Source organism: Vanellus vanellus (genome assembly GCF_965231255.1).
Source record: "Vanellus vanellus genome assembly, chromosome: 2".
NCBI classification, from domain to species: Eukaryota; Metazoa; Chordata; class Aves; order Charadriiformes; family Charadriidae; genus Vanellus; species Vanellus vanellus.
The window spans coordinates 155,707,164-155,734,591 of record NC_138906.1 but is presented as its reverse complement, the minus strand read 5'-3'; the positions used below and the strand labels follow the sequence as shown (position 1 = coordinate 155,734,591).

At 36.9% G+C, this 27,428-nt stretch overlaps 1 protein-coding gene across 1 annotated transcript in view; it reads left to right on the top strand.

The window, feature by feature from the left end:
- Positions 1–26,136, top strand: part of TAF2 (TATA-box binding protein associated factor 2) — a 66,166-nt gene extending 40,030 nt beyond the window's left edge. Inside the window, 7 exon segments of the mRNA XM_082479992.1 lie at positions 445–584; positions 6,510–6,579; positions 8,125–8,234; positions 10,606–10,835; positions 13,519–13,671; positions 14,083–14,188; positions 24,495–26,136. Of these exon segments, the coding sequence (XP_082336118.1) occupies positions 445–584; positions 6,510–6,579; positions 8,125–8,234; positions 10,606–10,835; positions 13,519–13,671; positions 14,083–14,188; positions 24,495–24,760 (1,075 nt within the window). The 3' untranslated portion in view covers positions 24,761–26,136.
- The last annotated feature ends 1,292 nt before the right edge of the window (positions 26,137–27,428 follow it).

Sequence of the window (27,428 nt, the reverse complement as noted above, 5' to 3'; positions counted from 1 at the left end):
AAAAGCTGACAGTGCAAGTGTGTCTTGATTGCTTTATTTTTCAACGTTAATTTCTATCGATGTAGACTTTTAATAGCAGCCATGAGTTGATCATGCTTGTGCCTCTTTAAGAAGAGCATTGATGAAAGTTTTGCAAAAGGTAACCTTGTAGCAGTATCTGTAGAGTGCACAACATAATCTGAGCTGTGTTTTCTCTGTAAATTAGTACAGTTTTACTGAAACCAAATAATGGATTTGACATGGTGGGGAATTCTGTTTGTGTTTCTGCCTAATTCAGAGTTAATGAGAGCTATGTGTTAATGCTGTGAAAGTAATTGTAACACGTTGATTTGGACAATATAATTCTAGAAAAATTGCAGTACTTGGTTTTGAAAAAAGTAGTTTTATTCTTCTTGGCTGGCATCCGTAAACCTAATGTAAATTTCCTCTTTCTACCTCATCTAGCTGTTTAAAAGCTATTCGAGTGCTTCAGAAGAATGGTCATGTCCCAAGTGATCCTTCTCTTTTCAAGTCATATGCAGAATATGGGCACTTCGTAGATGTCCGAATAGCAGCATTGGAGGCTGTTGTTGATTACACAAAAGGTACTTTTTTCAAGTATTTTGACACTTTGTAACACTTGTGATATAGTAGAAAAATGTAATACTTACCTTATTAATACTAGGTTGAAATAGTGTCCACCAGAAGAGCTTGTGTGATGGCAGATGTATTGATAAGAACCTGAGATTTCTATTAATGCTTTGTCCTAGAGAATGCAAGTTTTACAAAGATGTGGTCAGCGTTGTTTCTGAGTTTCAGAGTTTCAGAGTTAATGCAGCCTCATCATACTCAGTGTTTTTCTCATGTATCTTTTGGGAGATCCATCAGACCCACCTGAAACTGCTTCTCCTATCACAGTAAACCCAGGGGTGGTTTTTTGTTTGCTTGTTTGTCTTGCAAATTGAATCAGATACCTAAGTTTTGAAATAATGACTAGACAGCACAATGAGTAGTGTTAAGGGGTTTTGGTAATTTCTTTTTAACACTTCTTTTTCAGTGATTTTGATTCAGTAGTGTTCAGCCGTAATCGCCAGTCAAAGTTCTTGGTTTTGCTTTACCTTCTTGCTAATCTCTTTATTTTGCTTTTTGCATGCATCTTATGGTTATAAATTTTGGAAACACAGAATCAACCAATAATCCTTAAAATAATCTGCTTTGCCATTCCTTATACATAGGTTATGTCTGTGAGATCTTTCCATTCTTTTAATATTGTCTTTATCTTAGTTGACTGTTGCAGGTCCTTGAAAAAAATACTGGGTAGCTTTCTTAAATGCCATTTGAAGTTGAAATTCAATCCTGACAGATTTTCTAGAGGCAGTTAGAAATTCTAGCTTTAATGATTTGCATTTTATAAAATTAATTTAGTACTACATTGGCCTGGTTATTTATTTGGGTTAGTCATTCTCTGTTCAGCAGATTTGTGACGATCTTGTGTTTGAAAGGTTATCCCTATCAAAGTGGCCAAATCCTTCAATTCTTCCTCTGTGAGCAGATTGGTGATGCTAGACTTCTAATTATGCTGCCTCAAATTTCATGTTTTCATATTCGGGGTAATGGAGAGTTTCCTTTGCTTTTTGCATGAATAATTGTTTTCTCTTTTTTCGAAGGGCTTTATTACTTTGGTCTTGCTGCTATCATTCTGTCCAAAGACTTCTCAAACTAGATAGGCAGTGGGAAGTTTTAAGGCAATTGGAGTCCTTGAGTGAATGCATCTGGCAGAATTTAGATGTATGCTTACAGACTGAAACGAGACTGTCATACAGAAAAAATAACAACTTTAAGGGAGGCTGTGCACTGAGTGTCACTCTCGGGCTCAGTCCTCTGTCTTGTAATTCACCAGTTATTCTGGATCCATAACTTGCTGCACATGTACCACTTGGTGACTCTGTGAGTGATACCCAGCTAGAACTCAGAACTCCACTGGTGCTGTGCATCTCTCTCTCTGCTAGGCTGCTTGCTTTGTTCCTCCCTTCATAGAGTGTTAGTGGAAGGATTTGCCGGAGAATGGAAAGCTTACTCATCAGCCCGCTTCCTTTAGAATAATCTCCTCACTAATTCATCCCACCCTTTGGAAAGACAAACTGATAGAAATAATGTTTTCTCATTAAATTCTTGACCTTTTATAGTAATAACTGACTTTGATAAGAAAGTGTTTGTACTGCAAAGTAATATAGTACATCTTTGAAACAGCTGATGAAATGGGTTGCTGTATAACCAAGATAGTTTAAGTTGCTGGAAATACTCTACTGGAAAGTAAAACTTGAATGGTAAAAAGTAGTAGAAAGATTACTTGAAGAAATCAGTGATTGAGCTGAATGTGATTTTTGACTGAGCTCACTATGAGATCTGGAAATTATGGATTAGGTTATTACTGTACCTAACTGCCTTGCCCCTTGCCAACAGCTTTTTCCTCTGATGCAGAGGTAGCAGATGCAAATATCTATTTGCTATAAGTCACTACAGTTCACAACACAGCCTACTTCCTAACTGGTCATCAGTATCATTTCTCAAATACAACCTTCCAGCACTGAACACATTAGCTTCTCATCCTGCTGTAAGACTGGTAAGTTTTGGGTAAAGGGGTAAATCCGGAAGCTCAGTGTGCTGACTTCTTCAGCTACCCATATAGAAGTTCGCAGCATTTGTCTCACAGATCCCTAAACCTGGATTTGGAAGGCCAAATGATTGGCCGTCTATTGCCAAGAGGTCTGATTCTAGTTGTTCCTAGTTACCTGGTTTCCAGTTCATACTGGATGTAAATCAGCAGCTATCAAATGCCTGTTGCTTGTGCCAAAACTGGCTTTTTCACAGTTCTTGTAAAGGAAGCTGCAGATTTTGTAATTTCCATAAAAAGGAAAGTCTGTATTTTCTGGGGCAGTGTGGAACTCCCATGTTTTTCTATCAGCTCTCAGGGTAGGAATAGCACTGCCTTTTTTAAGTTACTTTAAAAGAAATCATTTCTTCATGGAACTGAATAAGTTGTTTTCTTTGCTGTTAATAGTAAGGCTTTTTTTGAGGCACGGTAACTGTAAAATGCTTGAGGCAGCATATAAGGACTTGGACAGTTGATCTAAACTTGCTTGAAGGGAACAGACTTTATTAACTTTTTAAAGTTAGCTTCTGATAGTTATATGTATACAACAAAGTTGCATATTTATAAGAAGTAACAACAAACTTGTAAATAAATATTCATGATTAGCTAATCTCATGAATTTCAAAGTTTAGGGTCTCAGAGATGCTCTGCTGTAATTGAGAACTGATATACCATCTCTTGTAATCTGAAAAAATTTCAAGAGGATTTTTACTTCAGAAAGCAATCACTTGTTTTTATGACCACCGGAAGTATGAAATTCTGCACATCTTTCTTTTCCCATAGCCGCCTCCTAGACAAACTGGCAAGATACAGACAGGATGGGTGGTCTGTGACATGGGTAGGAAATGTTTTTTTATTCAGGCTGGCAGCCTGTTGTAAGTGGGGTCCCCCAGGAAACATCTGCATAAATTATCTGGACAAATTGTCTGTTGAAAGCAGCCTCACCAAGTTTGCTGAAGACACTAAACTGTGCGGTGAGGTGGATATGTCAGAAGGGAGAGCCATCTTACAGGGAGACCTGGACAGGATGGAAGAGTGGGCAAGCAAAAACTGTATGAAGTTCAATAAAGACAAGTGCCAGGGTCCTGCATCTGGGACAACAAAACCAAAACGGCCAGTACTGGCTAGGAGCTGTGGGGCTGGGGAGCAGCACTGCTGAAAGGGACCTGAGGGTCCAGGTGGACAAGCTGACCATGCAGCAACAAAGGCAAATCGAAATCTGGGCTGCATCCGCAGGAGCATTGCTAGCAGAGAGAGAGACACAATCATCCCACTCTACTCAGTGTGTGTCGGGCTGCACCTGGAATACTATTGGAATACTATGTATTCTGGCCTCTGCAATTCAAGAAAAAAGTGGGCAGACTGGAGAGGGCTCAAAGGAGGGCCGCAAAGTTGATCAGAGGGCTGGAGAACCTGCCCTGTGAGGGAAGACTGAAGGACTTAGGTCTTTTCTCCCTGGAGAAGTGAAGGCTTGGGGGGACCTCATCACAATACTCTGGTATTTAAAGGGCAGCTACAAAGAGGATGGAGGCTCTATCTTCTCAAGTAGCCCCATGGCGAGGACAAGGGACAATAGGTACTAGTTGCATCAGGAGAGGTTTCATCTTGATAGAAGAAATAAATTATTTACAGTGAGAACAATCAGTCATTGGAACAGCCTCCCCAGGGACATGGTGGAGTCGCCATCACTGAGGATTTTCAAGATGCAATTGGACAGGGTGCTAGATAATCTCATCTAGTCTCCCTTTCCCACAAAAACTTGGAATGGATGGTCTTTTGAGGTCCCTTCCAATCTGGGCTATTGTGTGAGTCTATGATTTTTCTGGCTAACAAGATTTGTTCTGCCCAAAGTCAGGTTTAATTTGTCATTGCTCCCCAAAATGTTTCATAGTTGCTATATAAATTTGAAGAGCAGGTTAAATGCCTTAGTAGCAAAGCTTTGGAAGTCTAGCAGGCCTAGTTTACACTATAAGGCAAATAGCAGGGAAGGCTTACTTTATTTCAAACACAAATAAGTTTAAGAAGCAAAAAATACTTTTTTTAACCACAAAAGTAAGTGTTTCTTGGTTCTATTATCCAGTACTATTCGCCTCTAAAGGATTCATCTTCTAGACTTCTCATTTTCTAATCAAAAGTCTTTTTAAAATCCCTTTTGTTAGCAGTTGAAATAATTGCAGATTGCTTATGATTGTGACGTAATATGTTCGCCATGTTGTGAGTCTTTGCTACATGGTTATACAATATTATTTTTCTTTCATGCAAAACAACTTTTGTATGCAGTGTTCTAGCTGCCTTCTATCCCAAGCAAGGTAGCTGCCAGGAAAAGCAGCTGTGCATGGAGTTGAGCACAGGCAGTCACTAATCCCTTAAAAGTATGTCCTAGGCATAGCTTTTCAAAGATTTCTCCAACTTTTAAGGCAAATCTGAGATTGCAGTTTTGGTCTGTATGGGTACAAATACGCTCTGGCGTCATCCAGAACTGTGTAGCCATGGTAGAAATGGTATAGAATGTGAACTGATACATCCTGCCTCTAAACAGGGCTTATCAGCCCAGTTCAGTGCCTCACCAGTATAACCAGTTCTGTTCTGGTTGGATTGCAGGAAGAGCACAGCTGACTTGCAAGTGGCCTGCAAAAGACTCTTCAGCCATCTTCTAAGCAATACTATAATGTAGTTTTTAATTGTTTGGCTGCTTCCTCCCAACAGAGGAAGAGATATTATTTTCTAGTTGTCAAAGTATTTAACGAACTTCTAATAGAACTGAAGTGCTAATTCTTATAGTATAATTTAAATGATTGCTTCTTCCTTTAAAAGCAATTTACCCTAGTGAAATAACAAGGGAATAATAGGTATTAAAATTGATTGGAGTAAAAAAGTTATATTTAAAAATTGTTGATGGACAACTGACCTGAGATCAGGAAGGAAAGTTGAACTGAGGTGTTTAGAACTGAAAATACAGTAGGCGCTGCAGGGGAAGAAAGGAATACATTGCTAGGACCACAAAATGGAAAGCAACAGAAATGTTTTTGGAGCTGTCCATACAGGAATGATTAGTACACCCCAAATTCTGAAGTAAAGCAAAAGCCTAAGCAAGCTCTTCATTGTTTTAAGAAAATGAGAAGAGCATACTGCTGTAAAATCTTACAATTATGCACCTGAAGAAAAGATTATATAAAAATTCTTTGATTTTTTTCCTGTAATCAGTGATGATATCCTGCGTTGTTTCCTATTTTACAATGTTACTCTGACAATCAAAGGAATTTTGTTAATGTAACTTAAATTTTAAACTAACGAGCTGATTTTGTTTCCAACAATTTCAGGCAGCAATTTTCTAGAAGCGTGTGCTGCTAAGTTTCAAAATACATTTTAATTGTAAAGTGTACTGATGAAAAAAACTAAGGAAGGCAGTATACTGAGAGGAGTATGCTTGCAGTTCCTGTAATCTTCTTCTTTCTGTCCTGTGTATAGATAATACAATTCCCACATACAGCTATCTGTGAAAGATTATCTTCTCTATTCCCTATAAAAAAATATAATTGTGATTGTTGAGAGGATATTTGAATACATTCATTTTAGGAAGCACACAATATCAAGGTGATCATTTACTCTGTGATCTTCCCAATCAATGCTCATGAGTGACAGTTACCTGCTAATAGTCAAGTAGGTGGTTAATGAACAATTGAGGCACAAAGGATTTTTGTGCACGTTTCTATTTCAGTGTAAAGTAAATCACCTTTTACTTTGAATTTGCAATATAATTAATTAAATTACTCTAGTTGCAGTGATTCAAGCTGATTCAGGAACTTGTAATGGTCCTGATCAAAATCCTTCCAGTTTATGTATATTTATAGGCATTTTATTTTATTTTTCTTTGCAGTTGATAGGAGCTATGAAGAACTACAGTGGCTGCTTACTATGGTTCAGAATGATCCTGTACCCTACATAAGGTTAGTGAGTTAATAAAGAGCCGGTATTTTTACTAATGCTGGAACTAAGTAAATTTTTGGCTTGGAATCACTAGAATAGATCAAATGCTTAACTGCTTAATACTTCTTCACAAAATTGTTTTTTTTTTCTGCTTGTTACTTTATATAAATTGAAATGTGTTTTGATGTTTCAACAGTGCACATCTCAAAAATTAATGTACTCTGTTCTTATTCTCCGTTATATCATTTTTGTCTTTTATGTTCTACCCCTGTGGTGGAAGTCTGAAGTTAGAAGTAATTTCCTGGTCATAAGTAAAGTATATAAATCTGATGTTGCATATGGCAAAAAGTCTTTGTAATATTTAGAAAAGACAAAGGTTGAGACAGTTCACACAATGTTTTGTCAGCAAGGAGTGTAAAGCAATTGTTAGACTGTAGATGGGGTGAAAGGATAACGTGGAAATATGGCGTAATTTCTGGTATTGCCTGTTTCAACTTTATTTTCACCAATGAATGACTGGATATTTTAGGGCGTTCTTTATAAACCCTTAAATGCTGAGGTTCATAATAATTGTTTTCCCCTAACACTTTCTTCTTACATTAAAATACTGAGTTTCAAAGGTTACTTTTACTCTTTATAGATGATTTCTTACAAAGGTTGTAGCTGCAAGATTGTTCTCTATTGTATTTCTGTCATTCTTGTTAATAAAAGTAGATACAGTTAGACTCGCTAGAGGAAGTTTAGCTTCAGTCTAAGAAGGAGATTTAATTTGATTTGTGTCTTTTTAAGGCTGAGTTTAAATTTTGTATTGAGTGCTATATGTAAACCTCTTCTAAAAGAAAAGAAAAAAAAAATCTGTAAGAGTTTTCTTTTCCCAAATGTGCAAGACAGCAAGGGGAAGGCTGGCTATGCAGGGAAAATAGTTAAAATAATTAAGTAATGGAACAAATAAATATTCTCATTCACAAAATGTTTTCAAGGCCAAATTTAAAGAAAGAAAGTGGGGAAAAATGTATGGACTTTTAGCTCAGTATGTAAATATTGTAAGCAAACATGGTAAGTGCAGAAATTTTATACACAAATGTAACAGTGTTCCTTTCCAGAAGGATGTGCAAGTCACCGGTTTTGGTCCTGTCATTTTGTATCAGTCATAGACATTTAAAGTTATTTTAAAATTCTTTGGTGTCACTATGTAAGGAGTTTGTTTGCCAATGTTGTGCCTTCTTTGTAATTATCAAGTTAGTAACAATCTTTTTTTGCACACTAAACAGAAGAGCATAACGTAGCTTACAATTTTGTACCTAACTATTAAAAATTATGTCTAATAACAACCTGCTGCTGTGCACTTTACATTTTATCTTCAAGTTATTTTGCTGATGGTAAATCTGTGTCTATGCTTATTGTGGACAGAAGGAAGAGCTAACAGCATAAAACATTGATTAAAATTTTGGAAGAAATCCTGTATTTGAATAAGTTTGTAAGAATATTGCAAACTGAACAGACTTTGTATTTATAGTGTATTCATTTGGATTTAATAAAGATCATCTTTTCTATTTCTTTTTCAGGCATAAAATTCTGGATATGTTGACTAAGAATCCACCTTTTACGAAGAACATGGAGTCCCCTTTATGTAACGAAGCTTTGGTAGATCAACTTTGGAAACTGATGAATTCAGGTTGGTTTGGGATTTTTTTGTTGTTTGTTGGGGTTTTTTTATTGTAATTTTTTTTTAAATCAGTGTTAAAGACTTGCTTCAGAATAAGAGCTCTCTTACTTTCGATTGTTAGAAATTGAAAATGCAGTCTCAGAAATTCAATGCCACGTGTGTACCTGCAGAACTTTCTCAGTGACACAGGGTATCAAACCTTGTCTTTCATTAGCCTGCTACTGTAGTGTGCTTTGATGTACTTCGGCACAGAATGATTCTTTGACCCAGACATTCAAAGCAAATGTTTCCTCAAATGATGGTGTCTGTGTTACCTTTTCTTTATAGTTTGCTTTAGATTAGATAGTCTCTCGTTGTCCTCTTTTACTAAACTCTGAGAGAATATGAGAGGATAACAGTTGAATAGATAATTTAAATGAGATTTTTAGAAGTGTATTATAAACCTAAGACTCAATTTGCCTTCTGTGATTAGGAAAGATCCTAATGAGAGAAGGGCTTGCATCTTTACCATTGACCTGTTTTTCATTACTGAAGCAGTTTTATCCAGTCCTGACAAACTGCCCTTTAACATCTGGCACATTACTACATTGATTACATATAAACGTTTATATAGCTTTTTTAGGTCATTGAAGGCTGTCTCTTCTCTGTGTATCATTATTTTTAGTGTTTAAAAGTTTACAGCTACACTCCAGGGGCTGAAGTGGGGAGACTACTAGTAGTTCAGTTTGGTAGCATTTGCCAAGTGTCAGGCACAGAAAATAAACAATTTTGATGTTCCCATCAGAGAGTTTGTTTTTCGTTTTTCTTGAGAGAAGAGTGTGTGCAGTGTTACTTACAACCATTACCTCTTTTTGCAAGTTACAAATAGGGTATACATTTTTATTATGATTCATGGGGCTTTAAGTACTTAAATTTCCATGTATCGAGGTGACATAATGTTTCAATTTATTTTCTGTAAGGAATAACTGTAGCATTCCAGGGTGCCTTGAGAAAATGTTTGTTACCGTGAGACAAGTTAGTAGCCAGGTTTTCTGATTTTCTAGAATCATGAGTTGCTTTCTTTTGCTATAGGCACATGCAACAGAAAACAGACTCTGATTGATAAATGTAATCTTTTTTCTTTTCTTCTGTGTTAATCTGCATTAAAGTGATAATGCTCACAAGTTCCAAAGATTGCAGAGGAATTCAGCAACCAATTGTATTTAAGCTTAGCTGCTCCACTGGAAAAGGAGAGAGATACTGAATGGGAATTCATCATGTCATTTTAAGATGCACTAGTTTAAGAAGTTGAGTAAATTATTTATTGTTAAAATATTAGACTAGTTTTAAAATTAGTATTTGTGAATGTGTCATTCTCTTGGGTGGTATTTTAATGTTAGAAATACTCAGATTAATATTGATATCCCTTTCAGTTGTAACTAGGTAAGTGTACGTACAGCTAAGCTTACTCAAAACACTATTTAGCCCCATGAAACTTAGTATTTACAGGGATAGATCTTGTAATTTTATTTTGTGCTAAGTCTTGCACAGCCACATTAGCATGGCAGTTGGCACATCTGAGTCTTGTTTACCAGATATAGTTCTATTCCTGCTGTGGAACAATATGTTCAATAAACTTGCAATCGGTCAAGAGCTGGGCTGAGTTAACACCAGAATCACTGTATTTGCAGCGCTGCACCAGATGTTAGATGTCTTTCTGTTGTGATTGGTGCCAAACGTGCTTTGACAATTTGTGTATGAAGATACAAAAGCAGCACACAGTTTGCAGTGAAAAATAAAATCAATGAAGCTTTGTTTTGTGCAGTAAGAATGCATATCTCCAGTATGAATACAAATTAAAGTATTGAGTGTCCAGTGAAGTATGTGACATCAAAAAGCATGTTTATACATTGCTGGTTTGTGTTCTCCATCAGTGAGGTTTCCAGAGAGTACAGAACTCAGTCATGCTGAAGGCTCCTACTATAATTCAAGGAATATATGGGCAAGTGTGACCAAATCCACTGATACGGGAAGCCAATTTGGTAACAAAATGTTCTGTTTAATTGTCAGATAGTAAAAATTACAGTGGAACTTTAAAAATAAAAGCATATGGGTGTCATTGTTTTCCTTTTATTTTTCATTATGTTATTATAGCACTTAGTTTCCAAGTTTTGTTCTATTAAACATGTCCAGTTTACAAGCCAAACAACTTAAAGCCTTCCTTTTAAACTGGATGTGGCAGGTGAGTATGAATGAGTAAAGGGTAGGAATAATGAGGGAAGTGTATCTTAAGCACAGAAAATATTGTACCGTGGTGAATCCAGATCACTTAAACTGTCTTATTTGTTGGGGAGAACAAGATTGTATTTCTGTATTAATAATAATTTCTTTTGGACTTTAGGAACTTCACATGACTGGAGATTACGATGTGGTGCTGTGGACCTCTATTTCACACTTTTTGGCCTCAGCAGACCTTCTTGTTTACCATTACCGGAGCTTGGACTTGTTCTTAATCTGAAAGAAAAGAAGGCTGTACTTAATCCAACGATTATCCCTGAATCAGTTGCAAATAATCAGGAACCTGTGAATAGTACTAACAATCACGGACAGTCAGTAGGATTTCAGAACACCGTAAGCACAAACCATCTGCATACATCCCATTCAGCTGGCTCTGAGTCCTTGCGTTGGTTGCTGATTTGATTTTATATTGTGTTCAAGCTTCTTGTGCTTTATTTAAGCTACCTTTATACCTTGTTGCTCTTTATTCCTTCCACTTGAAAAACTGGCATCTACCATAACTTTTTTGACTTTTTTTTAACTGTTTAGCATAGCGTATGCAAGCTTTTTACTTGTTTTTTCTAGTCTCATCTTTTCTGTTCCCTATAAAACTTTACTTTTTCGATATTGCTTATGAGACATGAAGTGATTCACAGAAATGTTTGATGCTGTGATTAAAATTTTTTTATTAGATTTATAGACTACTGCTTATAGGCAAGTTATGCAATTTTCCAAAACAAAACCTTTTATCAGTAAATTTATTACATCTTAAAATACATAGATATACCTCTTTTTAAAGAACTTTGAGATGTGAAAGTTGGAACCTTAGCATGTCTTCATTGAATACTTGAATCTGACTACTTACTGTGCTCTGAAGGATTTGTAACAACTTCTGAAAAGTTGCATATGCTAAGTTTGATATCTTTCTGTCTTTGGAGACTTCAGTCCTAACGCATAATCTGTTGTGTAGTTAGAAAGCTATTCAAGCTTACAAGCTATTCAAGCCACACTTTTCTTAAGAATAACTGCCACTGCTGCAAGACTAAGTATTTTGTTGGGCAAATTTAATTATGAGGGGAAAAAACTCAACAGACATGGAAATTACAAGTAATGCCCTTAACAGTTTCAAAAACTACGTTTGATTGAAACTGCTTAGGAGTAAATCCTGAAAGAGAATGTGAGCATGTGTTTAGCATGTTTGGCACTCCGTATACCCTTAAAATTAGATGGTTTACTATTACTTTATCAATCCTATAGTTAATTTCTAAATCGTTTTTTTTTCAGAAGTATATTGAGAGTGCAAATTATCACAGTACCTTGCAGGCTATTTCCAGTAGGGGGAGAAAATTATGATGGAGCCAAATATCATTAGAGCTGTCCTACATATTTACAGAACATGTAGTAAGTCCCAATTTGCTGCGTATAGACATCAGAATTAAATAGCAAGAGACATTTTCTTGGCGGATTTTTAGGCTACAGTTCAGTGAACATCCAAACTTTTTAGCTGCCAGACTACCTTAATAAAAAAACTTCCTCTTAACTCTTCTTTTTCCTGTACTGTCCTCTCCCTTGTGCTAGCACAGTTGTTGTTGGTGCATAGTGAGCAGGATCAGGGGACGACCTGGTTGAAAAATACCTTCTTTATATCAGTTTCCTAGTCCAGTTCATCATGTAGTTATACAAATACTTGTGGCGGCCCAGGACAGATCCGTGTAAGGAAGGGGAAGAGGCTGCTGCTTTTAACACCAGTACTGGCTTACACTAGTCTGAAAATAAAGCATTAGTGTAAGCCTCAATTCATGCTTCATCCCTTGTATCTTCTCCTATGCCTCATCTCCATTCTCCTACTCCTTAACTTTATTAAGGTTACCATTTTCACTGTAACTCACCCAAAATTCAGGGAACTGATTTTCCTTTTAAAAAAACAAAGCAGTAATAGAAAACAAAGGCTGCCTCTCACATCAGCCAAAGTTTATCCAAAAGTGTTTCACAACAGAACAGCAGTATGTTGTGTTAAATAATAGGTGTGAAAGAAAAGAAATATGTATTTGATGGGAAAAAAAGAGTTAACAGGTGATAGAATACATCAGATTAACTAGATTCTTTAAAGCAGACTGTGTATTCTGAGAGCATAAATATGTTAAAATCAGTACCGATAGACTTGTGACACTGAATTTGCTGAGGATGGTGAAAATTACCCACTTCAGTTGAATTTGAATTCCTCAGGGCAAAAGTTTGTGGGGCTACAGCGCCCTTTGTAGGACAAGAGCAATTCAGTGAAGCAGCATATGCTCTTGAGAGTCTATGATATGGCTTTTATCTAGTTTTTAGTGGGCTTTTAATTATGTTTGCTTCTGTGGGTACTTTATTTTTCCTTCTATATTTTGTGCATTGGACTTCTTGGAACACCTGTCTCCTGCTTTAATGCCTATATGTGTAGCTTAGTAGACTCTCCTGCTATTTTTAATATTCCTTTGACCCTGTTTTTGTTGATAATCTAAGCAGTAATTTACAAAACAGCTTAGCTCTTTTTAATAAATATTGTAGTGAAATCAAAAACCCCCAAGTTATAAAGTGCTTGTTATGGTTTATATTCAACAAAGTAATCATTAGCTTTTAAAGCTATCTAAAAGAAGATTTAGCTAAATCCCCTGTGTAGATCTGAGGCTATCACAGTTTTTTCAACTGAGATTTGGACTGAGGAGAGTCTGCGAGGCACAGATTTATAGAAAGGCTATTCAGAGGCAGCAAATGTTGTTGCACACCAACAGTACCATGATTGTGAGAAGGGACAGAAAAGATGCCAATGCTAGATATGCAGAGGGAGCAGGGATAGAAGTAAAGAGAAACTATGTTTGTAGGAGAGGTTGGCACAAATCCATACAGGGTTTTAGAAAATGCTTTTTGCCAGAACTACAGGGAAAACTTTGTTCAAATCGCCCACTTTACTCAGAAGTGTTTTCAGCTATCAGGTCTCTTTTAAGCTGAAACATGGCTCTTGCTATCTTCTAATTTTGATCTTTTAATGCTGCTTCAGGAGGATGATCATCTTATTAAGGAAACAGCATCCAGCATTTCTGGTCATCAGCAGGGGGTGAAGAGGAAGGCTGATATGCCACTCGGGTCTCCATTGGAGCCAGGGCAAATACTAGAGAAGAATGAAGACAGTAAAGTCAAACTCAAAATCAGAGTAAGAAATGGAAATTCAACTTGCACAATGTGTAGGGTATTCAGAACAACAGCAGTGGCTTCTGCTGACTTCCCTTAAAGCTGTGTTCCAACAAAAGACATGTTGTGTATATGTGTACAGTAGTTGTTACGCTTACTTTGGCAAAATCATTTCCCATCAGATTCTTTATTGGCTGGCAAGAACTAAAATTGACAGCTAATGCTCTTGTTCACACAGCTTCATGGTAAATTAGAAAGAAGACACGACGTTGACCCTTTTTAATTTTGTTGAAGTTTTATTCCTTTGCAGTGGTAGATATCACTTCCTTTCCCTCTCACCCCCAATTTACCTCAAAAATAAAATATTTTAAGTTCTGTTTAGTGATATTCCTATGAATTATTAGCATCTGCTTATTTTTTCCTGACATCTTAGTTCTCAAACTCGCAAGAAGAGGAGGAAATTGATATGGACACGGTTCATGACAGTCAAGCCTTTATTTACCATCATTTGAATATGTTGGAGAGACCATCCACACCAGGTATGAGTAACTGTTTTGGCACAACAATAGCATGAATTTTTCAACTATTTCAGTTGTGGGGATTTTTTTGCTGCTGCTTATTCCCATTCATACAATGCTGGTAAGGTTTAAACATTAACTGAATTCAAGGAAGTGTGTAAAGGGTGCATAAGAACATTTATTTAGCTTCCAGTGTATTTATAGATAATGGTATACATGTGTATTTTCATATATATAAACGTAAGGCAAGTATGTATTGTGCTTATAAAAGTGAAAAGTTAGGGAATGAATAAAATAACATAAAGCTGAAACAGAACCCCATAAGCAATTAGGTAAAACTTATTTTGCCACAGTTTTCATTTAAAAAAAAAAATTTGAAGATTATCTTTAGAAAAACAGCAAGACTATTCAGGTTAGGAAAAAAATCTCTAATCTTAATGATTTATAACTTAACATCACTAGTTAAAACTATGCAAGCCTCAAAGATGCTTAGAAGGGCTTTTCAAAGTTGAAAAGATCGCATTTATGAGTAAAATGGTTTCATTTCGAGCACTTCTTTTCTTTTGATGCTTCTCTTAGTATCTTTTTCATAAAATATTTGGCAAAATTCTCAAAGAATAGTATTTCTTAAAAACCTTAAGGCAAGCTGAACTTCATTGATGAACTTCCACCTTCTTTGCTTATCTGCCACTAGGAAAGAAATTCAGTGGTTAGTCTCATTTTCTCAAAATATTTTACCCACATTTCTTAAGTTTAGTTCCAGAATGTGCTAGTGGAGCTAAGCTGAGGTAGTGTGGCTATGTAACAAGCATTTTGAGAGATCTTCAGTACACATCCAAAACAAGGTTTTAGGGTTGCAGTACTGCAATGTTTAAAAGTGAAGTATTTGGCCTTAGAAGTAGGATTCAGAGTAATTACCCTGTTGCTTGTTTTTCTGTTTTTATCCAGTGGTTGCCTAATGTAAAACAGAAGTGGACCTTAGCAGCAGGATCTGGAACGATGATTCCGTCCTGAGTGCCCTAGGTCCTGAGCTACGCTGACAGGCGACCTCATCTGCTTTCCCTGTGACCTAGCAATTCCATGGCCCTGTTTAAGAGAAGGGCTGGTGGATGTTCCTGCCCTGAGTATCCTGCTGAGGCTGGTGCCTTGGTGCTGGCCGGGGGTGTGGAAACTGTAGGCTCATACTCCCTTAGGGCCTAGGACTTAGTTTTTACTTCTTTGGCAGATGCTCTACCCACTAAGGGTTTTTGTTGGGTTTTGGTTTTGTTTTTTGTTTGTTTGTTTTTGTTTTTTTTTATAAAAGGTGACTGCTGTCATTGCTCAGCTACAAATTAAGTTCATATGGGGACATAAAACACAGGGAGGTCTAGTTTCTGGATTCCAGATGGCCTTTGGTTAATGACATGTGCCTGTACAGCCAGCTCCACCAGGATAGATTTGTTGTTAGATATGTAGAGTAGCTAAACTCACAACTTTTTGCCTAAATCATAGGCATTTCAGCAGAGTGAAGGGGAACACTGCGTATAGGTTGCTCTCATGAACTTAGGAGCCTAATTCCACAGAGTCTTTACTTTAAACCTCTCAGAGCTGCTTTGAATTTTGTCCTTAATGTTATAGTCGACCATCACATTTCCGTTACGGCAAAGAATGACGCATCCAGGGCATGCAAGTGTGAAGCTGATCCGCTGAGGATTAGTATTTATAACTCTTACATGATATTTTGCAACAAATATTTTTTTACTAGATTTACACACTCTACGGAATATAAAGTCAAAAATGAAAGTCTGCCAAATACTTCACAAATAGGACTTACGGGACCCTTTGTACGCCAGCTCTGTGCTCCAGGGCTGTTGCATATTAAGTTTGCACTAGAGTTCAGAAAGGGTAAGGTCTGATCAGGAGTGGAGTAATGGCCGGTTGACTGCTGCTTTTGTAGGCCTACAACAGACAAAAAATACTTCAGGTTTCACTTGTGTGCTGAGTGACCTTCTCACCTCTGCCATTTAGGCATTCAGTACATTGGAATACGTTTTCTTTCCAAAGTAATAAATGAGACAAATGCTGGGGTTTGCTACAGAATTCATTTTAAATAATAAGCCTTTGAAAAGCGTTATTTTGAAACACTTCAGATTAATTTCATTTTCTTTGGTTTGTGCGGTTAGAAACAGTTCCACTTCAGATACTCTTTGCTTCTAAAATTTCACCTGTTTCTTATTCATAGCATTTTTCTTAGAAGCAGAGATGTTTGAATTTCAGACTGAGTAAATGAAGACAGTTCAGTCTTTAGGAAATGGCATACTTCTGAGAAGAAATGCCAAACAGATGGGGAAAAATCAAAGCATACGTAAATAAAATTGTTCACACATAGGAGTGTTCTGTTTTACAAAGGAATCACAGATAATATTTCCTGAGGGCTTTTGATGTTTTGCAGCAATGACAGAGGATGGGTACACTTCAGTGAGGGATTATTGTGAAATAGATTGACAACAGGTTCTGAAATGGTGTCAATATCTTGTTAGTAAATCTGTATGATCTTGTATCTGCCTCAGTTCTGTGACTCTTACTTGGAAAGCACCAAGCTCTTAGTCCATACTCAGTTTTCCTCTCACAGCTGTGGGTTATGTCCCCACATGTCACATGAAGGGTTAGGTCATCAGCCAAACACAGCCTGCGAACAGCAGCTGCCAGGAGGAAGTTCATTTTGGGTCTAAATCATGCTGTATCTGTGTATTCTTTTTTTTTTTTTTTTTTTTTTTTTTTCACACTCCCCACACCACACCAAATGATAATTTGGATTTGTTCAAGTTGATGTAACCCCCATAAAGCCAGGAAAATATTATTTTCCTTTAAAAGCTTTTTTTTTCCTGTATGCTTCTGTGCATAGATGTGAAAGGTTAGGGTTGAGACATGCTGCAAGGGCAATAAAAGAAGTTTTGTACTGCAATTCTTGCAGGATTACAGGTTTCAGTACTATAATTACAGCACATTTTGTGGTTGTTCATATAGAAAATGTTTTAAATCCTACTAAAGCATCCTGTGTACGACAATAGAACTGTGGACTCTGGTAGTTATAAGGGATTCTGAGTATTTTTCAAGAAGTTATTTAAACAAACAAAGCATCAGTCATGGATCGTCTGACGAATGCTGTTGTGTAGATTATTTATCTGCCCTAAGGACTAGAAACATGGTAGCGGCCTTTGAGCCTCTAAAGCTGTGCAAAGTCACATTTCTAATGCAAGAACAGATTTTTATTTTTTACTAAATCATCAAGAATAGTATTAATGCTCCCTACTCTTATCTAAAGACCAAAAGAATTTCAAGATCAAATTTTGGCTGAGCAATGGATTTAAACTCTTTCAGACTGTAAGGTGACTTGTCACGCATTGTTGACTTCAGTGAAAGCAGGTTAAGATATGCTTCTTTATTTACTTTAATATTTCACTCATCTGAAAGTATAACACATAACCTTGAAAACGTTTTGCTGTATGTGTCGGTGATTATTGATTGGCCTGTTCTTTTGTGCTTCCAAATTAAATGCCTGGCTGTAGCCTGCGTGATCTGCCAGTGAAGCTACATGTCGCTATGGCTTAACAGGCAGTCACTGATAAACATTTAATTAGCATTTTCCCAACTTTTTTTGGTAGTTTGGTAGTTGATACAAAGCAGTATCCAATTCTCTCATATCTTTATTTCTACAAAAGAAAAAAAAGCTATGTTCTCTCTGTGCACTGGCAGCCCTTTTTCTGATCGCATTCAGGAGCAGTGGGTCCTGGGGACACATCCTGAGCATTCGAACTCAGATCAGAAAAAACCTTTGGCCATTCTATTAGTCTATTTAATGTTTTCCAGGATAATCAAACTGGAAATTTCCACTGCTGACCTTGTAGGTCACTCTGTTTACCATGTAGGTGTACATGAAACTTTGAAAGTCTAGGCCACACTCATATCTGTTGATTGGATTGTGGTCTTATCACATTTACTGTCTGCAGTTTCAGGAAGTAATGGGTTGGCTGGATTGAATTGTTTCTGGAACGATTTGAAACTGGATACAGCACATACTGCAATGAAGTGTAGAGGGAAACTGCTGTAGCTATGATGTTTAAACAGTACATTCACAACAGTAGATTTGAGCCTGTGGTGCAAGTCACTGCATTTCAAGTATGGATACAGCAATTAATAAGAATTCAGTCTGATGTGTATAAAAAGTCTGGTCCTCTGCAGCTCAGCAGTTACCCCAGTTAGCGATAAGAGCAGCAATACCTCAGTGTTCAGCCATTAGTTAGTGGCTCCCTGTTAAAAAGGATTACTGAAACATCAGCACACAGACAAATATATAAATGAACACTTCTTGGATATGAGGACAACACTGCAATGATGGATTTTTCCTTTACTTTTTAAGGAGGGAAAAGCTGTTACAACTGTTCTGTTCAGCTACCCTTTAATTACATATAATATTAACATAGTATTTGCTTGATAGTATCCGTTACACATATGTTGACTTTATTACCTAAAATATAACAGCTTCCAAACTGGTAACTCATAGGCTTTGAGGTTCTGTAGATAATTTTGCCTCACTGAAATAGTATGTGGTTAATTGTACCCTTCATAAGGAAGGGTGTTTTCAAGTGCTTTATCCTGAAGTGCATGAAAGCGGCTTTAATACAAACATAAGCCCAGCATGTAAAGTGACAAGGTAAATGAGAATTGTGTCACTGTGTGACTGCAGTGTGTCAATTACATGATTTAATAAAAACAACATAATATTGTAGCTGTAACCATCTCTGACAAAACAGCTGATCACTCTCAAACCCATGAGATGGATAAGGCTAGCAACTAAATTTTCAAGTGAACTACCTGAAACTGGTAGAGGCACAAAGTGTTCTGTATTGACTTATTGGTTTAAATGGTCTTTTTCTCTAGAGTATGGAATAGTCTAGATTTTTCAAGAATATTAAAGTAGATGTATTAAAAATAACACCACAGTTAAGCTATTATTTTAATGTAAGGTCAAAGCAATATAGTTGTTAAATGAAAGTGAAATAAAGAAATTAATCAAATAGTTACTGGTTAAAAGTATTTGAGTTAAATCACCAGCTCATCTTTAGAACACTTAGTAGAGGCTATCCTTTGGTATAGGTATAAAGAATTATCTATCTGGATATAAATCCCACTAAAAATATGAAATCAAATGAATCTGTAGATTAGAACTAGTTAAAAATCTTATGCTGGAGCCAAATTAACTAGTTTGTTTAGCACATTCTCAGAAAACTTTTGGGTGTTTTTGTGTTTGGTTGGTGGTTGTTTTTTTTTAACTAGACCTTTAGTTCTCACTCTCAAACTTTAAATTTTGTCATATGGTTCTTAAGAGCACACTCTACTAGACAGAAAATCGGTAACTTGTTTCAGAGAAACATATAATTTGAAAATTCTGCTTCTTAAGACAAATGACAAGACCCTTGCATTCTAGAAGCTTGGGATTATTTATGCTTGGTGACTTTGTGTGTGTGCTTTGTTGATGGTTCAACAGATGCATAAACACAGCATTAAGTTAAAAAATAGTGTGTCTTGGATGTTTCCAGGGTAATCCTGAAAAAGAAAAGTAGAAATAAGGAAAAACAGGGTAATTGTCAGAACAGTTTTTAAGATCTTTTCAGCTTTTTTTAGTGTTCTCTCTTTAGAGAAAATGCTAGCCAGAGCTGCAGTTCAACTGCTAGGCAAAGAGAGTGTGTTATTTTTCTCATTAGCAAGCTTTCTTTGGATTCTGGGAGAAACTTACTAAGTGCTTGCATGCTTGTGTTGGTGTCCCCGTCTTCCCAGAGGTGGTTGGTGTCAGGTTCTGGAGCACGCGCCTGTCCTTAGCTGAAACACTGGACCCATGGGCCTTACCCTTTGCTGTGATTTGTGTAGTTGGTTTCTCCTTCTCTGACATTTGAATAAATCAGGGTGCAAATGGGGTCATTTTTAACAACTGTCAATTTGGAAAAGTCCTACATAAGCCAGCTGTTTTAAAAGATAGATTGTACATGCAAAGAAAGAGAGACTGTAAGTCTGTGGTGTCCCACCCTCTTTACACAAAGTCAGAAATAAAGGAGAGGCCATATGGAAGATCTTATGAAAGCTTGTTGGCATGGTAAAGTCTCAAGTTACATGTTCCCAAATTATAAAGGTTCAATAACAAAATAAGATTAAAACAGGTAAAACACTGTACCCAACAACATTGTTCCATTTTCATGCACCAGTGGTTCTTGAAATAAACTTACCCTAGATAATTAATGAGCAGGGTGTTATAGTTATCTGACAGCAATTTTTATTATGACAGAAAATGTTACTTTAAAGTTTATCAAGATCTAAACCATTTTCATTCTAAAACTAAACTACAAGACCTATGTTCATATTTTATTCTCTCTCAATATCTAGAGCGTTTGTATTGGTCCCAATGACAAGGTGTGCACAAAGTTTCTGATCTTTCTCCCTGTGTTGGTAATTCTGTCTAATTTTAAACACCTTCCCGCTAGCTGGAACACCGCAAAGCCAATAATTACATTGGAATCTCCACATCCCAAACAGAAGGAGATCCAAGTGGATAGACACATGTATGTGCATTTTCTTCCAAGGAATGCTACTAACCACTTCAGAAGTGAGCTCCTGGGCTCACCCTCCACTTATTGTTTGTTTCTGTGATTTGAGAAACCCGTGTTCCAGTCCTGCTGCCTCTGCCAGGAGGAAGTGGGTTCCCTGCAGGAAGAGGGAGTGCTCTGTGCCTCCTTGCAGCAGTCCTGCTACCCCTCTTGATATGAGGGTGATATTAATGCCCTGGAAAGCAATTCCTATTGAGCCTTGCTTTCCGAGTTTGGCAAGATCCTGGCATGGGCTTTAGGTAGATATTAATTGAAAAGAAATTCAAATGAAGAAAAACTGTTCTGCAAGTTTAATGGTTAATTTTACAGGTGCAAAGCTGTAAAATTTTTTATAGAGCTTTTACAGGTCTGTCCATTTTACAGACAACTGAGTTTGGTAGTCTGCATATATTCTTTCTGAACCATCGTCCAGGATCAATATATTTGATTCCTGATTTCAAAGTGCTCTTAAACAGTAAGAGGCAAATTTTCTGGATAGTTGTTATTTTTGCATTTAAAAAAACAACAGATTATAGCTATTGTTGACCTCTGTGAAGGAAGTGTATGTGTACTCTTAGTACTGGCTCAGTAAGGGTAGGTTTTTGTAGTGACATTCTTTCATTTCTTATTGACATTTGTGCCATATTACTAATATTGACTGTCTCCTTAAGTGTTAGTAGCCCTTGAGTTGCAGTTGGATCCCTTTTTTCCGCTTCCTGAAGATCTTCCTGCCTTTTTCAGGTTCTAGGTGCTCATCACCACCCCTTCAGTCCTGTTTGCTTAAGCTACTGTTGTATTTGCTCCCTAACTTGCTCAGTCAATGGTGTTTAACTGCTTTAAAGAATAGATTTTTTTTTTAATAACCTCCCTGAAATAAGCACAGAAGTGATAATGCAGACTGTTGCCTTGGCAGAGCTGGTAGTTCAGCAGACAGCAGGAAATTTGCACAAGTGGCAGATGGTGCAACAGAGTTGAGAGGGTCTGTTTGGGTGCATCCTTGGTCTTCACAGGCTCTTGGCACTACTGCTACATCATCCCTGCAGACTTAAGCCCGTGTCCTTAACCCAGTTATACTGGGTTAAAATATTTAAAGCTCGGAGGCTTAGCTTTGGTTTGAGGTTGTTACAAATGTAGTGTCTAGACTTACAGGTTCAGTTTCCACATAAAAATAACTTCACAATTTGGAACAAATGGAGCTGTGAAGTTTTAAGGGTTTGTGTCATGTGTGTGGGTTTTCTGTTTTCTTTTAAGTTGACTTTAGTTTGTCTTGTATATTTTAATGCATCGCATGCCAGTAGTTTGAGAGCATGTGAAAATATGTTCCATACCTTGGATAAATCTTTTGTACATCTTTTGTGGACAAACACTGATCGGTCTTCTTCAGGCTTTTTGCCACAACCTTTATTTCTATATTACTAGGAGCTGTGTTTGTGTCACTGCAGCAGTTCACCTTTAACTACTGTAGCCTATTTTAATGGTGTCAAATACTGTGTGCTTTGGTTTTCTGAGGTACAGCCTCCAACCATTTATTTTATAATAGCCCAAATCAGATATGCTCCTTTTTCCACCGTTCAGTCTTTCTGTTTCATGGCTGGTTTTGCATGCTTGCAACTCCTAAGGAAAATTTTCTTACTTGTTGAAAAGCTGTATGCTTTAGAGGAATGAGCTCAGGTTATGGGGATAGATTTAGGTACAGGTAGGAGTTCCTTAAGAGAAATATAATTGGAAATTGTTAAATTGTGAAGCAGTCTTGTATCTTTTTGCATCAAATACAGTATACTTGCATGCTGTCTGCATTGTCAAGAACTGCTCCGGGTAACAACATAAAAAAGTTGTAGTAACTGTGCATTGAAGTCAACAAGTAGAAGTTTGAATTTGTGTGCATATCTTCTATCTGGCATAATATACATAAAAAAGTAAAGTCAGTGTGAGTTCTAACAACAAATCTTTGTATTGATAACATGAGCTTACTGCTGCATAGTTCTGATGAAATAAAAATTAAAGTTTTTTTAAAATACTTGCATAGTAGAGATTTTATGTCTATAGGAAGTTATTATACTCTAGTCTGGCCTCCTTCGTAACATCAGCAGAATTTTATGTTGGGCCATATTCACATCTTGTGGTCGAGCCCAAACATATTTCTCTAAGACATCACTTTTGCTGTTTAAGACTTCAAGCAATAGAGATTCTACCATGTCCCATAGTAAGTCACTGGTTATCCTCATTGTAAAAATGTTTTGTATTTCTATTCTGACTTCTAAACACTGCTTACAGATGTAGATTTTGTTATTTCCAGCCATATTTAAAAACAAACAGAAAACAGAACAGCTGTACTGTCTAGAAACTTTCCTATATATGTGCTTGATTGAATCAGTTCTTAATCTTTCGGATAAGGCTAGAAAGATTGCATGGATATCTTTCTCAATGCTTGCTCGTCATACTACAGGGATCTGGCTCTTCAGACTTCCAGGAATCATTACCATAGACTAATCATTCTTGCCTTTAAAGATACAAAACCAACCAGCCAGAAAGATGAACTGGGAAAAAAAATCCATTTTCAAATATATAGAAAAAGATAATTACCAAGTATATAACATAATTCCTTATTATTTAGCAGGGAGATTTTCAACAAAAACTGGAGGGGGGAGGGAGAGGAGGGAAATCCCAACATTCATAGCAGCTGTGAAGAAAATCCATTTAAAGTAATACCTAACAGAGTAGTTGCCTTCAAAAATCTGATGGTGCTTTTCTACCTTTGTCTAACAGTTAAAGCACATTCTTGCAATGTGAGTGATTTGGTTCAATTTCTGCCTCAAGGAATCTGGGCTCTCCTACCTTCCAAGTGTTTGCCCTCATTAACATGTTATTCTTAGATTATTGCCCTTTGATCCCTACTATTGAAGCTATTGCAGCTTGTGTGAAATAACGAAGTGTTAAATGACCCAAAGAGAGAATGAGAAAGTGGTTCAGGAATTGAGAGGTCATGGATCGGGTTTTCTCTCCTCAAATACCAGGCTTACTCAATATATAAGTAGTTCTAGAGTATTTGTGAAATACATACTAATGAAGATGGTGTAATTATCTTTATGGGAATTTTCTTTTTGTTTAAGAACAAAACTTTGTATGCTCTTTCAAATACGCTAAATTGGTTGTAAGATGCAATTTTTGGAAAAAGCAATTGAATTCTTCTGTTCACTATCAAAAAGTTTGTATGTTCCTGCAGGGAGCTTTAGCTCCTGAGTTAAAGGAGTTCACATCCCAAAACCGCTCTTTGATCCGTGCCAGTCCTGCACTTTGTAGTTTTCATAAGAAGTTAGATTTTTATTATTCACGGTATAGTGGCCTTCCTACTCTGTTTAAAAATTAATTTCTGGAAGCTAGTATAACTTGCAGATTCTTAGCTCTTTACAATTCCTAATTGTCCAGGATACATTTATACTTTTGAGGGAGGAAGGAGTTCCTCTGTAAAATTGTCAGTAGTACGGGAGCTTTAATGGCATGTTCAGAACCTTTTCTGGGAGAAAAAAAAAAACAACAACAACCAAAAAAACCCTCACAAACCAAAAAGCTAATGGTGCAAGTATAGTAATAGATTCTGTGTTTGCATGTTTAAATGATAATGTAGGTTTGAGCTAATATTTTAGAATTTCTTATGTTTGAAAACAACGCAAGCTAAACATTTATTAATCCCCCTATATCCATTTTTTTAGGTAAAGAGCAATCTTCGGGGGAGGTCAACATGCACCCTGTCTCAGCAGCTCCACTGTCTGTGTTTAGTAAAGAATCAAACTCCTCAAAACATAGTGATCACCATCACCATCACCACCATGAGCACAAGAAAAAGAAGAAGAAACACAAGCATAAGCACAAGCATAAACATAAACATGATAATAAAGAAAAAGAAAAGGATCCTTTTGCTTTCTCTAACAGTCCAGCCAGTGCACGATCAATCCGTTCCCCGTCACTTTCAGACTGATATCAATGGCTTCTCTGGAGTTCAACTTGCAATATTCTCTGAATACTTAGAAGGATGTATATATACTATAGCTTCTATCTTTTTTTATGGAAATAAGAATATGTGAATTGCCTCAGCAATTCAGAAGCTCTGCCACCATCCTTGTTTGAAGCCTTCTATTTGCATATGCGGTTGTTGAAATAATCTGATTCAAAAAATATGTTTTATGATTCTGAGTCATTTTGTATTTCTCTGTTCTGCACACCTCCCACTCTTTTTTCCATTTTAAACAAAGAAAACAGCCCTTTATGTAAGGGCCCCATGTCGACTGGCAACCCCCTGCACATCATGCTGACCATGTGTACTGCCAGAATCAATTATGTTTTAATCCTTTGAAGAATGTTGCGAGGCAGAGTATGTTTTAAGCAGAAGCCAATTGCCAGACCTTTGGTGAAATGCTGTTTCCAGCGTAGTATTGTATAACTGAGCGTAGACCTCCTTGGAAGACAGGGATTTTCTGTAGTCTTCAGTTGAGCTGTTTCTTGCTTTAACCATTGCAATGTAACGTCAGAATTTTAAGAACAGTATATAGAACATTTGCCTTTTTCAGATACTAAAACTCTTAAAAAAATTCCAAGCTGCTTTTAAGCTGCAGGTATTTATTATGAACATGACCCTTTGAATATAATGACATTCTGCAATTATGTTTTTGGAATTTTAGCAAAATGCTTAATGCATGTTATGTCCTGTAATCAGGCTTTTAAAAACCCAATAAAGTTTGCAAATTATTTTGACAGAGGCAGAATTTTTTCTTCAAGCTTGACATTGGAATATGCTTTTGAAAGACGGCTTCGTTAAAAATATTTTTGAAAAGCTTAAAAATTGAAAGATAGCAAAATATACATTTCCTCCTACTGAGGGGTGGTTTTTTTTGAAGTGTTCTATATGATCAGCTCATGAATCCACAGGAGAAATACATCAGTAGATTAGCCTGGGTCTGGGACTTTAAATGATGGATACATTTAAATTTCTTCAGCTGTGTTTTATGCAGTCTACTATTTACACCCAGCATTTTTTTTATTTAAAAACTTAAGTTTTTAGAAGTTTTGATAATAGAGAAAAATCATCTCTGCCACTTTTTATGGGTTTTCTTTATTTGTGTGGAGAAGCAGGGATTTTATTTCCATGCACGGGTTGACTTTTGTTGCCCAGAGTTCACTTCACATTCAGCTTTCTAGAAGAGGTTGTATTTGGGTTAAACATTTTTAAAATTTTTTTCCCAAATTCCCATGAGAGACTGATTCTCCTTCTTAGGGCAAAGAGAGAAAGTTCAGCAGGGACACAAGAAGACTTTTTTAAGCCATATTCTATTTCATGAAAGTTAATAAATACTTTTATATTATATACCTGCTGTTGAATCCTGTAGTTTTTGTAATAACAAATTACCTGTAGAATGGAAAGATGGTAGACTCGGGTGTTTTGTAATACACCTATACTTATTTTGTTATTCAAATACCATATCCCTTTAATACTGTTGTACTAATAGTTGTGCTCATCATTGTACTCAGAGCACATGTTAAGATGTTTGGGCTGGAGTTGGATGTGATGGACCTGAGCAGCATCACAGCCTCTCTCCCTGTGGGATGCGGTGCCCGTCTGCTCCCACGCCAGCAGCTCTTCGTGTTCGGTGAAGCCCACCTTGGTGGGATTTGTTTCCTCTCTACAATGACTGCAAGCTCATACAGCTTAGATGAGCTGAAGGTGCAACAGGAACAGGAAAACAGCTAAGTGTGGGTAGAAGCAGGGGCTGGGCATGTGTTGGGTACACCGGCCATGTGTGCGGCTCAGTTCGCCACCTCTCTGGAGCCGGCAAGCTCTTACGTTAGCATCGTGGACTGTGAATCACTAGGAGAGTTGGGAGGCCATAGTAACAGCTCGATGGAAATATTTTTAGGTGTTTTTCCCTTGGCTAAGGAGTGAGGTAACACTGCCAAAGGTGTTTGTGGGAGACCTGGGCTAATAAGCAATGAAAGCTGGCATTGTTTGGGAGAGCGAAGGCAGATGCGTTTATGTTTTAAAAATGAGCTCATGGATAATTTAGGCTGGTGGAGTTTCGACTTTTGGAGATGTGGATTTACACTCTGACGCTGAGGGGAAACGTATTGTTTAGTGATACAGACACAGAACTGAGGCAGAGCAGTAACACGGTAATTCTGCCATCATATGTTTGGCTGTATGACTTTAAGTGAACTATTAAATATAAGCTAAGGAAATACAGCAAATACACCATTAATAGAAAATCAGAGGGGAAAAAAAAAAAATTAAAAATATTTTTCCAGTGGAGTTTTTGAGGTGATTTCATGGTCCTGGTTCAGAATATCCTTTAATGTGTTTGCTGGAATACAGTCAGTTTGAAGTCCACAGGTGATACTACATGGACAGGAGGTGCTCGATACTATTGCAAAAAGCAAAAGTCACCTAAGGGTTGGCAGAAAAATTTTATATAAGATGGGAAAGTGCCAGTGATTTTGGGCAACGTATTTTAAGAAATAGATGGGCAAATTCCCCCAAATGGAAACAATAGATGACATTGCATGTAATTAAAAAAAAAACAAGGGGAACTGAGTATTCCTGGTCTAGAACAAATGAAGTCCGAAGAAGGAATTCTCCCTTCTGGTATTTAAAAGTT